Source organism: Meleagris gallopavo, chromosome 4, assembly GCF_000146605.3.
Source record: "Meleagris gallopavo isolate NT-WF06-2002-E0010 breed Aviagen turkey brand Nicholas breeding stock chromosome 4, Turkey_5.1, whole genome shotgun sequence".
Taxonomy (NCBI): domain Eukaryota; kingdom Metazoa; phylum Chordata; class Aves; order Galliformes; family Phasianidae; genus Meleagris; species Meleagris gallopavo.
In genome coordinates, this window is record NC_015014.2 from 64,447,750 (window position 1) to 64,463,762 (window position 16,013).

The 16,013-nt window shown below is 48.4% G+C and overlaps 1 protein-coding gene across 1 annotated transcript in view; it reads left to right on the top strand.

The window, feature by feature from the left end:
• Positions 1 to 12,825, top strand: part of LOC104910910 (exocyst complex component 6B-like) — a 43,441-nt gene extending 30,616 nt beyond the window's left edge. Inside the window, exons 4-9 of the mRNA XM_031553300.1 lie at positions 217 to 382; positions 5,638 to 5,685; positions 7,028 to 7,118; positions 7,266 to 7,311; positions 10,471 to 10,675; positions 12,688 to 12,825. Coding sequence (XP_031409160.1) covers positions 217 to 382; positions 5,638 to 5,685; positions 7,028 to 7,118; positions 7,266 to 7,311; positions 10,471 to 10,675; positions 12,688 to 12,825 — 694 coding nt within the window. The remainder of the gene's footprint in view (positions 1 to 216; positions 383 to 5,637; positions 5,686 to 7,027; positions 7,119 to 7,265; positions 7,312 to 10,470; positions 10,676 to 12,687) is intronic.
• The last annotated feature ends 3,188 nt before the right edge of the window (positions 12,826 to 16,013 follow it).

The window sequence follows — 16,013 nt, forward strand, 5'->3', positions numbered from 1 at the left end:
TGCCTTTATTCCAAAGCAGAACCGTGCTGTTGAAGCTTAGGGATAGGAAGGGGAATGAGATTTGGCAGCTGTAGAGCTGATACTTTTCCTTTGTAGCTTCCCTCTCCTCTTTAATAATTTTTTTTTTTTTTACAGATTGGATTCTGGCTATTTCTTGTCAGTAATGATGCTAACAGGTTTTGGAGTCCTGACTCACGGTGGCATCTTCTTTTTTAGGTCTGTTTACGATGGAGAGGAACACGGTCGTTTCATGGAAAAATTGGAAGCACGAATCAGAAACCACGATCGGGAGATTGAGAAAATGTGTAACTTCCATTACCAGGGTTTTGTGGACTCCATCACAGAGCTGCTGAAAGTTAGGGGAGAAGCCCAAAAGCTGAAGGTAAGAGAAAGCTGCTGGATGTGGCCCAGGGCAGCTGGCTGCAGGTGGCCCTGTCTGAGCAGGAGACTTGGACAAGGTGACCTCCAGAGGTCCCTGCCAAGCTCGAGTGCCCTGTGGTTGACCAACCAACCAGGCATCTCCTTTTGTCCAGAGCCTCTCCCCTCTGCCTGGGAAAAACCAAACGAAACCCAACAACAATCTTAATTCTTTCTCCCTATAATGATCAGTTAGTCATATGAAGCTCGACAATTATTTTGGCAAACTGGAATGCTGTGGTACATCAGAAGTGTGAGGAAGATTAAAGCGAGGCCTGTTCTGTGTTAGTAAACATGTGTTTTTCCTGGGATACCTTCAGCCAACTTCTTCAGCTCTGAAGTCAGCAGCATGTCTGCTGTAGCACCATCCACTTTAGATGCCTCATCTGACATCAGATTCTCATTGCAGAGGGCGTTGTGTTTGAGTCAGATCTGCAAAACTGGCGCGGGTTGCCCAGAGAGGTGGTGCCCCATCCCTGGAGACATCAGGTCAGGCTGGAGGGGCTCTGAGCGCTGATGGAGCTCTGTTCATTGTAGGGAGTGGGAGCAGAGGGCCTTTAGACGTCCTTCCCATCTCAGAGTGTTCTGTGGTTCTGTGAAAACAGTCTGGTGCAGAGCTGACCTTAATTGTGAGATATCTGCGTGTTGTTGGCAGGTGAGATATTAATATTCAAAAAATGAACTTCAGGACATTGTGAGGTCCTCAGAGCAAGCAGGAGAAGTAGTGAGAAATAAGGGTGCAAAAAAGATTGTTTGCACAAACCCATAGCTTGATTCTCATTCTCCAGCATCTCCAGGTGTGGTTGGTTTAACTAGAAAGTAAAATGGATAGAGCAGGGAATGGGGAAGGTAAAATGTTTACGGCTAGAAATGAGTTTTGCAAGTATTGTGGCCTTTAAAGTTGTACAAAAAGATAAGAGAAGGAGATTTTCACCTGTTTATTGGAAGAAATGTGTTCAGCAGTGTGTGGAAAAAGGTGTATATAAGGTTGGAGTGTAGGTAAGTGGTAGGAAGGAAACTAGGCAGGTTGCTGGGGACAGAAAGGATCTAGAGCTTGATGGTGGTCCTGTATGCAGTGGCCAAGTATTGTTGTGGTTTAAGCCTGGCTTCTGTGCCTTAGAATGGGAGTATTACACAGTCTGGGGCATATAAGACATACATAACATTGGAATAACTTGGTGAGTGTCAGAGATTGGAGAGCTTTCCTCGTTTTCCTCCAGAAGTTGGAACAAGTTGGGTGTAGTCTGTCGAGATCCTTTCTGGCGGGTGTGTGGGACTGCTTGTTGGGAGCTGGAGAAGATAAAGCCATAAATAAGGGAATAAAAGTCTCAGAAAAGCACATTTTCCGGAAAAGAAAAAAAAAACCCAACCATTTTAACTTCAGTGTTGTTTTTTTTTTTCCCACACATTTATTTATTCATTTAAAGCTACCTTGGGCATTTCCATGCAGCCCTGATGCCACAAATAAATGTGTGCTTTCAGGGTCACCTTTGTGGGGATGTTTCCTTGCATCAGAGGCACTCTTATTAGGACAAGGCCATTGGAAATACGACAAAAGAAGACTTTTTTTTTGTTTTAATTATTATTATTTTTTTTTTAAAGCCATTGTTTATAACCAAGAATTCCACATTGTTTGTTTTCAAGGGCTTGTTACTGTTTCCCATTCTGCAAACAGCTGCTTTGTTGGTGGCATGCTGTGAAGTCCATCTCTACCCTCAGGATCTCTCTTGATTTCCATCACTATGTGATCTATTAAATGACACATTGGAAAAATATACACAGAAGCCTATTGGAGAAATACTGAGCCCTCTTTGTACGGGTTTCTCCAGGGAATCATCTGCGAGTCCAGTGGTGAGAGTGAGTTTTGTTCCAGCTATTCAGTCTGCATTTGATCTCAGTCCTTTTCTCAGTAGTGCAGGTCTTTGAATGGACATCCAACCAGCTATAAAGTAAATGCCCTCCATATTGCACCTCTACTATGCCTCCTAAATAGGAGCCAATACTGCCCTGTTCCTGCTCCCAGTTCACGCTCCCACTGGCTATTGGATGCCTTATACCAGCCCAGCTCCTGCATCTCAGAGAGATTCCACTGGAAATTCAAAGATAGATTATAAACTAGAATGGTTCAGCTTGTAGACATGACTGGAGAACACATCTCAGAGGGAAAGGGCTGCTGACAACCTCAGCAATCCCTCTCATCTTAACCAGGTTATGTTTCAGCTGTGTCACTCCTGATGGCTTTCTGCCTACCCCTAACCCTAACCTTAACCCTAACCCTGACCCTAACCTTAACCCTAAGCCTAAGCCTAACCCTCCCTCCAGGTATTTCTGCCCTTCCATCTCTGGGAAACTCAGGTTAGATGGTTAAAACCTCCTTTTATTTTTTGTTAGATCTTCTGCTTTTTGACGTGCCAGGCCCAAAACAGGGATTATTCCTTCTTATTTCTGCACCAGCTGCTGCTTCTGCTGTTTGGAGGCTGTAGGAAAATTTGCTGGTCTTGGTGTAAGATCAGCAGCCCCAAGCTATCCTAGAGGGTTGTGCTTTCCATGTCTCTCACTGCTTTTAGTTTCCTACTGTGAAGTCTTTCCAGTTGATGAGGTTCTCTTTTAGTGTTTTGCTCTAACTGTGGTTTTTTTAAGCTGGACCAGTCACAGTGAAGCGGTGCATAGGGGTTATTTCAGGTGCTTTGTAGGGCTCTGAAGGAGGGATGATTTAGGTTGGATGTCAGGGGGAAGTTGTTTGCTGTGAGAGTGGTGAGGTGCTGGAACAGCTGCCCAGAGAGGCTGTGGATGCCCCGTCCATCCCTGGAGGTGTTGAAGGCCAGGTTGTTTGGGGCCCTGGGCAGCCTGGGCTGCTATGAAATGTGGAAGTTGGTGGCTGTGCATGCAGCAGGGGGTTGGAGTTTGATGATCCTTGAGGTCCCTTCCAACCCTGGCCATTCTGTGATTCTGTGGTTTTCAGTTCATGCATACCAACCTGATGTAGATGCAACATCAGGTAACAACGTAGCATAGGCTGCTGTTCACTTGTGCTCACTGTGTTCACCGGGTCCTTCTTTGGAGCTGCTGTCCTGGTGTGTGCTGCTGAAAGTGCACTGGTCTCACACTGGATTCCTATAGGGACTGGATAAATGAAGAGATTGTGATGGATAATTAACCCTGTCCTTGGGTGCACCTCCAGATTGGGAAGTTCGTTGCCAGCCGGAAGACCCACTTGACAGCCAGCCCTCCCCTCCTCAGAAAGGGATGTGAACAACCCACATAGATGGGTGCTGACATGAGATGGAGCCAGCACAGCTCTTCAGGGTCACACGGGTCCCCTTGGCATCCATTCCCAGGATTCCTCTCCAGTGGCCTTTGCTCTTCTCTCTCATCACTCTGACACTCTCTAAATGATAGCAGAGCGATGCTTAAAGCCCACAAACAAAAGCCCTGCTCAGTACCACATGTTCCCCATAGAGATGGATGAACTAACAACTTGAGCATCCTGTGATCCACTCGTCTCGTTCTTCACATGTGCCCACCTGTTGTCTGTCGTCCCCCCCCCACCTTGCTGTGCATCTGTCTTAAATTATCAAATCCCTCCGTCTGAACAGCCTCGGTGTGTCTACTGAGAGTCTCTATGAATAATCACCCATCTCTTTTCATTGTGTATGGATGTAGGTCCTGAGAAGGAAACAAAACACAGCCCCCTGCCTCCAAAATCTTGGTGTGCCAGGGGGGGAATGTATCTTTGCTTTAGCCAGGATCGATATGTAATTTCAATAGAAGACTCGTACAGCCTTGGCATTATTTTAGGAGCAGTTTTAAATTACCCGACATGGATTCCTTTTTCCTGGTGGGATTTGGAGGATATAAGAAAATAAAATAATCTTTTGGAAGAGATGCCATGCTCCTGCTTGTAAAATCTCAATACATCATAAAGGAAATGAGCAGTTTTTGCACAGGGCAAGCAGCCAGGAGAGCTGAAGCTACTGCAGGCGGGGGAGCGATCTGATGCAGATGCTGTGCTGGAGTGGTGTGCATGGATGTCATGAAGTGAGTGCTCTTCTTGCATCGTGGCAAGCTACTAATGGCCAGCAATAGGCACACTGGGAGGGCTGGAAGGCCTGCATCATCCATGTTCTGCTGGGTGATTGGAGAATGCTTGTACTGGATACCTTCACTAGTGATGAAACCGTCCTGAATTCACGGCTGCTCTGTTTTGGTGGCAGCTGGAGAGCTTTGCAGCTCTGGTGCTGCAGCTGTGAGGAACTTCCACGTGGAGAAGTCAGGACAATTTAGAAGCACTGACCTATGAAGGCAGCTGAGGGAGCTGGGCTTGTTCAGCCTGGAGAAAACAAGACTGCAGGGTGACCTCATTGCAGCCTTCCAGGACCTGAAGTGAGCCTACAAACAGGAGGGGAATCAACTCTTTGAAAGGGTTGTTAACTGCAGGGCAAGGGGAAATGGTTTGAAGTTGAGAGAGGGGAGATTGAGGTTGGATGTGAGGGGGAAGTTCTTTAGAGAGAGAGTGGTGAGGTGCTGGAACAGCTGCCCAGAGAGGCTGTGGATGCCCCGTCCATCCCTGGAGGTGTTCAAGGCCAGGTTGTTTGGGGTCCTGGGGAGCCTGGTCTGCTCTGAAATGTGGAGGTTGGTGGCCCTGCCTGTGGTGGGTGGGGTGGAGCTTGCAGACCCTTAAGGTCCCTTCCAACCCAAGGCATTTTATGATTCTATGTACTCTCACTGAAAGCCAAGCTTTTATTTGACTTGTGGGATATTATGCTTTTGAATAGACACATATATAAAAAGTGTGTGCCCTACTGCAGTTCACATTTCTATCTGCGCTCTGTTTCTGGCTTTTGTGTATAGAATGAACAGAACCCCTCCAAACACACATGGACTGGTTCACAAAATTGCATGATGCCAGTGGAAGCCCAACTGCAGGTACGGTAGGCCTGAGCACAAGAAGAAAGCTCTGAGAGATCCTACAGGGACAAGCCTGGAAGTGGCAGTTTGCAGTGTTAATAGCTATAAAAAGAGGATTCTATGGGAGAAAAAAAAAGTTTTGTGGCACGTTAATTTTGCACTGTGAGACACCTGAGCCTGTTTCACGCCATGCAAGAGAATGGTGTGTGAAAGGCAGCGTGCTGATGTGTGTGAGCAATTTTTTCTCCTGAAAAGCTTTGTCCTGATTTACGTGTACTTGTGCTCTTTCTCTCTTCCTTACTGTCCCCACAGAACCAAGTGACGGACACCAACCGAAAGCTGCAGAGTGAAGGAAAAGAGGTGTGTGCTGCACTCGCTGTCTTTTTAGCTTTTCCAGAACGTGGCGGAGCTTGGTGGTGGCAAATGACTGAGCAGTGGTAATTGCTAAGTATGGCGTGGGTGCCCCAGCATGAGAAAGATGTGGAATTCTTGGAGAGGGTCCAGAGGAGGGCCGCTAAGATGATCAGAAGGCTGGAGCAGCTCTCCTGTGAGGAAAGGTTGAGGGAACTGGGCTTGTTCAGCTTGGAGAAGAGAAGGATCTGGGGAGACCTCATTGTGGCCTTCCGTACTTGAAGGGAGTGTATGAACAGGAGGGGGAACAGATGTTTGTGAAGGTGGATGGTGATAGGACAAGGGGGAATGGTTTTAAACTGAGACAGGGGAGGTTTAGATTAGATATTAGGAGGAAGTTTTTCACTCAGAGGGTGGTGAGGCACTGGAACAGGTTGCCCAAGGAGGCTGTGGATGCCCCATCCCTGCAGGCATTCAAGGCCAGGCTGGATGTGGCTCTGGGCAGCCTGGGCTGCTGGTTGGTGACCCTGCACACAGCAGGGGGTTGGAACTGGATGAGCATTGTGGTCCTTTTCAACCCAGGCCATTCTGTGATTCTGTGATTCTCTCCTACTACATTGCTGTGTGTCAGACCAATGACTCCGGTGAGGCTGACAGATAAAACTGCCCTGTGGGGAGGAGGTGATGCACTTTACCAGAACCAAATAAACTTATCCATTACCTTGAGTGGGGGATTCTCCTTTATGCTCCAGAAGTAGACTGGCCAAGGCTTTCACAAACTCATCCTGGCCCAGGGGTTGGGACTGGATGACCTCAGAGGGCCCCTCTAACTTCAGCCATCCTGAGATTCCATACATAGTGCACTGGAGCACAGAGCTGTTGCCTTCCCCTTGGAAAAGACCAAACCAAAGAATTCTCTCTGGAGTACAATGGCCAGTCCTTGTTTTTGCCCTTATCCACGTGCACAGGTTTTTCTGCTGGAGCGTTCAGAAAGCATGGTTGGGTTGGGATGCTGAGAATCCCCTGGGGCCACTTCCTGCCTTTTAGAAGAACTAGAAAAGAGAAACTTGAAAAAGGATGGGATGAATGAAATGGGAAAGGGAAATCATTTGGGGAATTCAGAGGACGTGCTGCGAGGCTGCTATTTGGATGGCTTTGGTTTTGCTGCTTGCTTGCTTTGAAATGAGCCAAGGGAATGCTGCTGCTGTGTGATGAAGGACGCAGGGCTCAGGAGCTCCCCGCTCCTCAGGGCAGGCTCTGTTCTCCTGCTGCTGTTTGGATGTTCATTTATATCCTCTCTCCGTCTGCTTGCTATTTGCAGTGAGACTTTTTTCTTTTTCCTTTTCCAAAGCTGATAATAGCAATGGAAGAGCTGAAGCAATGCCGATTGCAACAGAGGAACATTTCAGCGACGGTTGATAAGCTGACGCTGTGTCTTCCCGGTGAGGAGCCCAGAATTGCTCTTTATTTGTTCAGCTGTTGATTTGAATGCACGTCTCTTTGCCCTGTGTTTCTGTCTCAATACTTCTGTGTTTTTTTTCTTTTTTTTTGTTTTGTTTTGTTTTGTTTTGTTTTGTTTCTCTTTCCAGTTCTGGAGATGTACAGCAAACTGCGAGAGCAAATGAAATCGAAAAGGTAAATTTTGCATAGCAAAAGTTGTAGTGGAGGGGCTGAAAAGTGTCCATTTGGTGCTGCTTGAATTCAGCAAAGAGCTTCTCAATGCTCAGCAATCCCATGTCAGCATTGCCACGTTAACAGATCTGATTTCTACTGGTGTCTTTGTGGCTCAGCCTCCCGTGGTGCAGACCAGACCTCATTTCGTTCTGCCTTTAGGCTTTCTGATGAAGATGGATGTTTGCTGTTCCTTTTCTTTTTGTCTGTGGAAGCTTGCCTTTGGGATGGACATCCCAAATCAGTGCGTGGCTCCCTATGTTCTTAACAAAGTGGTGTGCTGGGGGTATCAGAATACAGAACTGATCTAATCTGGAAGAACTCAGTGAATGTGAACAGGAGCCAGAGAGCTGAGAAACGCTGAGCAGGGCAGTTGGAGAAGGTGGTGAGAAGGCACCCGGCTTACTTTGTGCTAGAAGTCATCGCTCAGAAGAGTGAGCTGAACTGAAAGGACTCAGAACTCACTAACTATAAATCCAGGGTTTTTCTCACCCCACATCTGTCACGATGCTGAGGAATTACAGCCCAGGCACGGCAGGGCTCCTGGGGGCTGGTTTGTTTGAGCAGCACGGGATTTTGGAGGCCGTGGGGGGTGGCAAACTGGGCATAGAGCAGCTGCTGGGGCGAGGGCAGTGGAAAATGTGCTGGGCTCCAGCTGAATGGCACGTGGGGAGGGCAGCCCGGTCTGCTGCTTGCTCCGTGCCTGCCATCCATCATGCACACAGTGCGGGAGGAGCCAGATGTTTCCAACAAGGCGATAACTAATGGGATGGGCGGAATGCTACACTTCCCCTTCTGCCTCCACTCATCTCTGTGGTCCTCGGTCCCAGGAGCCTTGGGGGAGTGGATAAGCATCACTCCTGGAATCGGGACTGGCTGGAGAGGTGCTGGGGAGCCTGTCAGCTGTGCACGAAGCTTGCTCTCACTCTCTGGATGGCTCAGTGCAGGGCAGGCTGCACTTTGTCCAACTGTTTTCATTCTGTTCATGGGAACAGCGAGGGGTTTATCCGCTGACAGATGTGGCGTGGGGAGCTGGAGCAGATCACAGCACTGTGAACTTTTGAAGGCAATCCACATGCTGCTCGGTTCCCTCGTTCTGGGTAGTGTTTCCAGGGTCTGGTTCTAAGAATTGCATCTTTTTTTTTTCCTTCCCCTTATTGGACTGGTTCATTTTGAAACAAATAGAAGCTGAAAGCCACATTTAAGGAATATCTGAACCCTTGGCTTTTTGCTTTTTTCTCCCTCCTCCTTTGGATTTGATGGCTTCATTCACCAAATGCAGCACAACATATTAAATATTTCTGTGTCTGCACCCGGTCTCACTTATACATCATTTCATCATAGCCAGTGAGGGGTTTGGTTACTGTGTGAGCCTCAGGTTTGGACTGCAGAGCAGCAGGGTTGGCATTCAGGCTGAACTAATTCAACTCTTCCAAAGTAGACAAGATGTGCTATGTGCTGTTTGCTGTCTGATGGTTATAATGTGAGTGATTTCCAACTAGAAGAGGGGAGATTTAGACTGGATAAAGGAAAAGGTTCGTTGTGATAAAGGTGGGCACAGGTTACCCGGAGTGGCAGTGGGTGCCCCTGGAGGCATTCGGGTCAGGCTGGTTGGGGCTCTGAGCACTGATGGAGCTGTGGGTGTTCCCATTCATGGCAGGCAGTGGGACTGATGGCCTGGAGAGATCTGGGTGTGCTCTGCACATCTCAGTGCTGAACTTTGCATTGGCTCCACGTGCTCTGGGCTCTGGTTTTGGCAGGCAGTCGGGGACCCCATCAATGCACACCCGCTGTTCCCACAGGCCGTGTTTGAGCTGCTTCTGGTTCAACAAACAATGCCTTAAAATACAACAAACCCCCAATGCGTGTTTATTCCTCTGGTTTAATTTCTGGCTTTCTGTGTGCTCTGAAGTTTCCCTCCAGAGAGGATTGCATTTTATTGCAAATAGCATTTCATATCTCACCCAAATGTAAACGCTGACCGGGTTGCTGGGTTAATCCCTTTGACTTCTGATTTTCGGGCAGTTTTGGGTTAAAATAACTTCCCTTTGGAACTGCCTGGGGTTTAGGCAAGAATGAGTATGAATGGGGATTTGAGTGTCAGGTTATTGCCGTGGCACTTAACGCGTTTCTTAGGGCCTTCAGGGTGCAAATGGAAGTGCTTATGGCTGGGATTAACCGTGGGCAGAGTCAGCAGTAGTTGCCTTCATTCACCTGAGAGGGAACTGTCACCTGGTGATGGCCTTAAATATATTTTGCAGGCACTGCTAATGCTTCCAAGGCACTTGCCTGCCATTCAAGATGGCAACTTCAACATACAATTTTAAGGTATATATCTCTTATGGTGGGGGAATAAGTTACTGTCAGCAAAGCAAAGGTTATGGACAGCAGCAGTCCAACAGGAGCTGGAGGGACCTTGCAGGAGAAGTGTCCTTTGGGCCTTTTAGGTGGGGTCACACTGAGATTGTCTTCATCTCTACCCAAATCAAAGCGTATCCTGGATGGAAAGCATTTTTTAACAGTGCTCAGCAGCATTTGAACAGCTGGAAGGAAGGTGGGGTCTGGCTGCTTCTGTGCACCAGGAAAGAAACCTGAGAGCTCTCACATCCAAGACACTTAGAACAGAATAACAAGTCTCCGTGTTAGGAGCACATATTGCATACCAATTTGTCAGCCTAAGGTACGTTATGGAGTATTCCCATCTCCACCCTCCTGTCTTATGTAGAGGTCACAGAATGCAGCAATGCGTGCCCCGTATCTCACACAGCAACCCCATGGTCTGGGGGTGCCCTGGAGAGTCCCTTCCTTTTGGGGAGGTTCTGGGGACAGCAGGACCTGGTGCAGGTGGGTGAGAGCTGCTGATGAGCTCAGCTGGTGCAGTACCTTGTTACCCAGCTGGTCCTCATCTGTGCATCACAGCTCTGAGCTGCGACTCTCACAGTGTGCCTCTGCTTCTCAGTTTCAAAAGGAAAAGGGTGTTTTCGTGGTTATCTGAATGCAAAGATGTGCATTCCTTTCCACAGAACTGAAATTGTTAGATCTCCTGAAAATTTACACAGTTAAGAAGAAGTAGGATAGAAATAGCTGTTCTTTTCCTGCATCTGCTTTGCTTGCTGTCCTCAGGCACTACCCAGCACTGAAGACCCTGGAGCACCTGGAGCACACCTACCTGCCCCAGGTGAGCCACTACCGCTTCTGCAAGGTGATGGTGGACAACATCCCAAAGCTGCGTGAGGAGATAAAGGAGGTGTCCATGTCAGACCTCAAGGATTTCCTGGAGAGCATCCGTAAGCACTCAGACAAGATTGGGGAGATGGCGATGAAGCAGGTAAGGGCTTGTCCTGTTTGGGGTAGGAGGATGGTGCTTTATGGCTACATTAAGCTGAGTTCTGTCTTTTCGGCACTAAGGCATTAAAGGCTTCACAATAATTTTGTTTTAAAAGGTGAAACGATGACTGCTCCGTGGTTGTTACTGGAGCTTACCTTGTGATTTTTGTACTGTTGAAAACTGGCAGTTTGTTTTCATCATCTTTTCCCACTTGGACTTTGCTGCGGGCTCCTGCTACCCCAGAGGTGCAGGCAGGGTGTGTGCCTCGTGGTTTGCACTTAAGGATGTTTGTATTGCTGTGCCTGGTGAGAGCTGGAATGCTCTGAGACACCAGTGCTGATTTTACAGATGCAGAGTAATAGAAGTGCATCCTCTGATGCACCTTGATTTTTATTTTTGTGTCGTAAGCTGATTTTCAGATATTGGCAAACTTACCTTGTGACTTGTGCTTGCCTAGCTGTAAGAAGTGAACCTGATCAACTAAACGTGGACATGCTTGTATTTAAGTGGAATTGCCTATGCACTGATTCCTTTAATATTCAGGTTTTCCATTTTGATTTGAGTTTTCTTATCAGAGCCAGAGAGCTCTGCTCATCATTTCCATTAAAACAAACTTTGTTTCTTTGCTGAAATTCGGATTGACTGGTAATGAAACAAAGTGGTACCTCTCGATCTTGGTAGTGACAGGACAAGGGGGAATGGCTTCAAACTGAGACAGGGGAAGTTTAGGTTGGATATTAGGAGGAAGTTTTTCACTCAGAGGGTGGTGAGGCACTGGAACAGGTTGCCCAAGGAGGCTGTGGATGCCCCATCCCTGCAGGCATTCAAGGCCAGGATGGATGTGGCTCTGGGCAGCCTGGGCTGCTGGTTGGTGACCTGCACGTAGCAGGGGGTTGAAACCAGATGATCATTGTGGTCGTTTTCAACCCAGGCCATTCTGTGATTCCTGCTTCCTCTGGCAGTAGCTGCCTGGTTGGACTTGGTGGCTTATGGGAAGCACTCTTGCCAAAACTTCTCCCAAGAAAAAAAAAAAAAAAAAAAGGTGGTGTTACATTCATGGCTGGAAGTACAGATGGGTTCAGTTCACTTATAAACACTGTTCTTTCTGTAAAATTGACTAGCTGTTGCCTAGTTGTCTTCTCAGTCTCTTTCTGTGTTGGGAAAACCGACTCTTAACGCCATGTAGGAGAGCTGTGAAGAACAGACTCTCAGAAGGGCTTGGGTTGGAGGGGGTGCATCATTCTACTCCTTCCAGTTCAACCCTTGTGTTAGCTGTTGCATTAAATGAAACTGACTTCTCTAAACCTGCACGACCCCCCCCCCATGAGCTGGATGTCCTGCTGCAGAGCCAGGCACACGTGGTGGCATGGTGGGAGCCCCCGAGGTCATCGTGCTGAATTTACCTGGTACAGTGGTTTCTGGAAAAAAGATACTAGCAAAAAAAGAAACCAAAAAACAATCACCCAAGCAACTTGTTCATTGTGACATCCAAACTTTGAAACAAATTATCCTTTGGTTTCTGTGGCTCTGGGTGGGGAGGAATAAGTTTAATTTGCTTTTTGGTCCCCAATTAGTGCAGCAAATGTGCTGCTCTAAGTAAATAAATAGTTATTTATATCCCATTAAGGATATTCTCCAACTATAGAGGCATAAGGGGATGCAGATGTGTTCTCTTCCCAGGGTTCCCAGCCTTGTTCTTGTGATGCTGGATGAGACTGGTGCTCAAACCTCATGGCACCGCAGCTATGTTTGGGAGGTTCCAGATCCTTTGGCATAGGCAGACCCATTTTGAGAATTTCCCAGTTATTTCAAGGAGAAACAGGAGGCTGGAAATAAAAAGCCCCCAGGGTTTGCTTTCTTTCCTCCCATGGCAGCTCCCTGGCTTCATTTTCCTCCCTGATTTTTGGCTGTTAGGCCATTTCTCTACGCTTAGCCTTTTGTCTCTCGTTGCTTATCTCCACTGCTAATGTTTTCAGCTTTCCTGAAGTTCATTATTTGTTTTCTGGCTCTAGATAGCTCTTGACCAGGGCTGTGATCCTGCACCTGGGGAGGGCAAACATCAACACAGGTTGAGGGCTGAGCTGCTGGAAAGAAGCTCTGTGGAGAAGAACCTGAGGGTCCTGGTGGACCAACAGTTGACCACAGGGTGACCACGAGCCAGCATTGTGCCCTGGTGCCCAAGAGGGCTAATGGCATCCTGGGGTGCATTGCACAGAGTGTGGCCGGGAGGCTGAAGGAGATTCTCCTCCCCTCTGCTCTGCCCTGGGGAGGGCACATCTGGAGCACTGTGCTCAGTGCTGGGCTTCCCAGTTCCAGGCAGACTGGGAACTGCTGGGAGAGCCCAGCGGAGGGCTGCAGAGCTGGTGGGGCCTGGAGCACCTCCTGAGAAAAGAAGATCTTACCAGTGCTTCTAAATGGTGGAGATGAAGTGGATAGGGTCAGACTCTTATTGGTGATACCCATCAACAGGATAAGGGGCACTGGGCACCAAGTGGAACATACACAAAATCCATCTGAACATGAGAAAAAGCTTCTAGACTTGGAGGGTGGAAGAGCTCTGGCACAGCTGCCCAGAGGGGTGATGGAATCTTCTTCTCTGGAGATACCCAAACCTACCTGGACTGTTTCCTGTGCTGTGAGTAACTTGGGTGAGTGTTGGACTGAGGGGTCCAACCCCTATAGTTGTGTGTGCTTCAGTTGCAAACGCAGAGCTGGAAATGATGCTGGTATTCCAGCTAAATGCTGGGCTTCTTCCTGCAAAGAGCATCACGCTCTGCCTGGAGGATGAGGAGCTCTGAGGAGCAACAGCTTTGCAAGTCTCCCATCACGTGGGATCACATCATGGTGTTCTGCTGAAAGCAAAGGGCAAAGCTTCCCCAGCCAGAGTTACTGCCATTGCTCCTGCACTGCTGGCCATGATTGATGGTGGAGCACAGCTGGCAGGGGGCCCGGAGTACCGGGGAACAGCAATTGGCAGCTGAATGCATTCGGTTCAAATTAGCATCATTGAAATTCTTTTCAAATTGTTTGATTTCACCAGCGGGAATGGAATCGAGGTTGATACAATGGGGGGGAAAGGAAATGGTGTTTTTGTAACGTTATGAATCTGAAGCCGACGATGACAAGAGCTGAAAATTTTCATTTGGTGATCATCAGAATGATGTGTCGTGGAGCACTCGGAGTCGGAAGCAAGGACAGGGATTGCTGGCCAGCCCTCCTCTTGGATGGGAAAACCAATGGGGTGTAGTCAAGTAGGACGTGCCGGGGTCAGCTATGTGCAGGAGCAACGCGTGAGAAACCTTATATCCTCTGTGGGCAGCTCATGGGTTCTCAGTGACTCCTTTCCTCATTGTTTTTCAATCTGAGTTTAATTACCTGTGGTTCCGGGGGGACCTGCTGCATTCCAAATATTGGGTTAATTCCGCAGTGCTCGGGTGGTTCTGCACATTTGAACTCGTTTTGGACTTTGTCCCCGTGAACCTGTGTCTGTGTTTTGGTTTCATTGGTTTTTGAGATCTAAAACCTGACCTGGCTGGGAACGAATTCCATCTTATGAACACTTGCTGATATTCAGTACGTGGTTTTATCATCTGGTTTAATGCCTGATGATGTGGTACCAAGGGACGTGGTTCAGTGGGGATGTGTTGGTGGTAGGTGGATGGTTGGGCCAGATGGTTGGGTCTTGGAGCTCTTTTCCAAGCTTGGCAATTCAGTGAAATACGCAAGGCACTTCTGATGGTGCTTCATGCAAAGTACTGATGGTGAGTAGTGAGTGCTGCTATGGAGGCCTAGAGCAACCAATCCAAAAGCCATTATTGGATGGAGCTCGTTGGGACAGCCAGAATGTCCCACGTGTCTTTGGGATGGATGGAGGCAAGCCAACGTTTTATAGCCTCAGTGGGATGCACCGTCAAAGCTGATGTTTAATAGTGGTGATGGAGGGTAAGCTTCAACAGGTTGGTCGGATGAAATGCTTTCCAAAGCTCCACGCACTGCCCTGGGGTCTGAGCTGTGAACTGCAGGCACTGAGGGACACAGTGGGCATGGTGAGGTTGGCTTGGGGTTGTCTTGGGGATCGCGGAGCTCTTTTCCAACCTCAACGACTCTGTGATAGTTGTTCCATGTCAGTGGTTACTGCGGGGCCGTGGTAAGACATTGGGCACCTGCTGTGTCCCTCATTGTTTTGGGTATGTCTGGATCCATGTTTACTTCTGACCTTGAGTTGCCTGGGTAGGCGATGGTTGCTTTGAGGATGCGAGTTTCTTTGCACGGTTTGGTCTGTGGATGTGAGGGACAGCAGAGAGACTCAGCGTGGCTTAAGGTGGCCCTGCATGTGGCAGGGAGTTGAAGCTTGATGATCCTTGAGGTCCCTTCCAAGCCAAGCCATTCTAAGATTCTGCTGGAAGCATGTGCTGCAGGAGCATGTGAGGATGGAGAGGAAGTGGTGGGTGGGATGGAAAGCATGGGATTGGAAGGACAGCGTCCCTTGAGGCAGCTCTGCACATGGAGCTCTCCTGCTGCAAGTTGCTTTAGCACAAGCCAGAATTCTTTGGGCGTTTGATCACTGTCTATGGGATGATGGTGGTAAGTGGAGATGTGGCATATGACAGCTGCAGGCTCATTGGGAAATCGTGTCTCTGTTCTTCACTTTAAATGCAAACACATGAGCACCAGCCCAAGCCACGTGAGGTGAGTGGGTCCCTGTGTTGCAGGGGACAGAAGGGCCTTTTGTTGCCTTCTCCCCCCAAAACAAGCAGTTTGTGTTGTGTTCTTAATTATCCCCATCTCTGAAATTTGGTAACTTTGTGTCATCTTCTGCAGCGTGTGTGGAAATTGTTTTTGCTTTGTGAGCATGTTTTCAAGTCAGCTAAATCTCACTGTGTTCCTGTGGATGTGCTGTGCAGCGAGTGACCTTCCAGTGTCTCCAAAGGTCCCATGTGTGCCTGGTTCCAAACTCAGCATCTGTTGCCACGTGGGCCAGATCCCCCCCCCCAAGGTCACTGTGGTGTGCAGAAGATCACAGCATTCATTCATTCATCATCTTAGTGACCCTCCTCTGGATCCCCTCCAACAGCTCCCAGTCTATCTTGTATTGGGGGCCCCAGTACAGAAAGGGAGCTGTTGGAGAGGGTCCAGAGGAGAGCCACAAAGATTAGCAGGGGGCTGCAGCACCTCCTGTATGAAGACAGGCTGAGGGAGCTGGGCTTGTTCAGCCTGGAGAGGAGAAGGCTGCGGGGTGACCTCATTGCAGCCTTCAGTACCTAAAGGGAGCCTACAGACAGGAGGGGAGCTAACTCTGTGAAAGGGTAGATAACAGCAGGACAAGGGGAAATGGTTT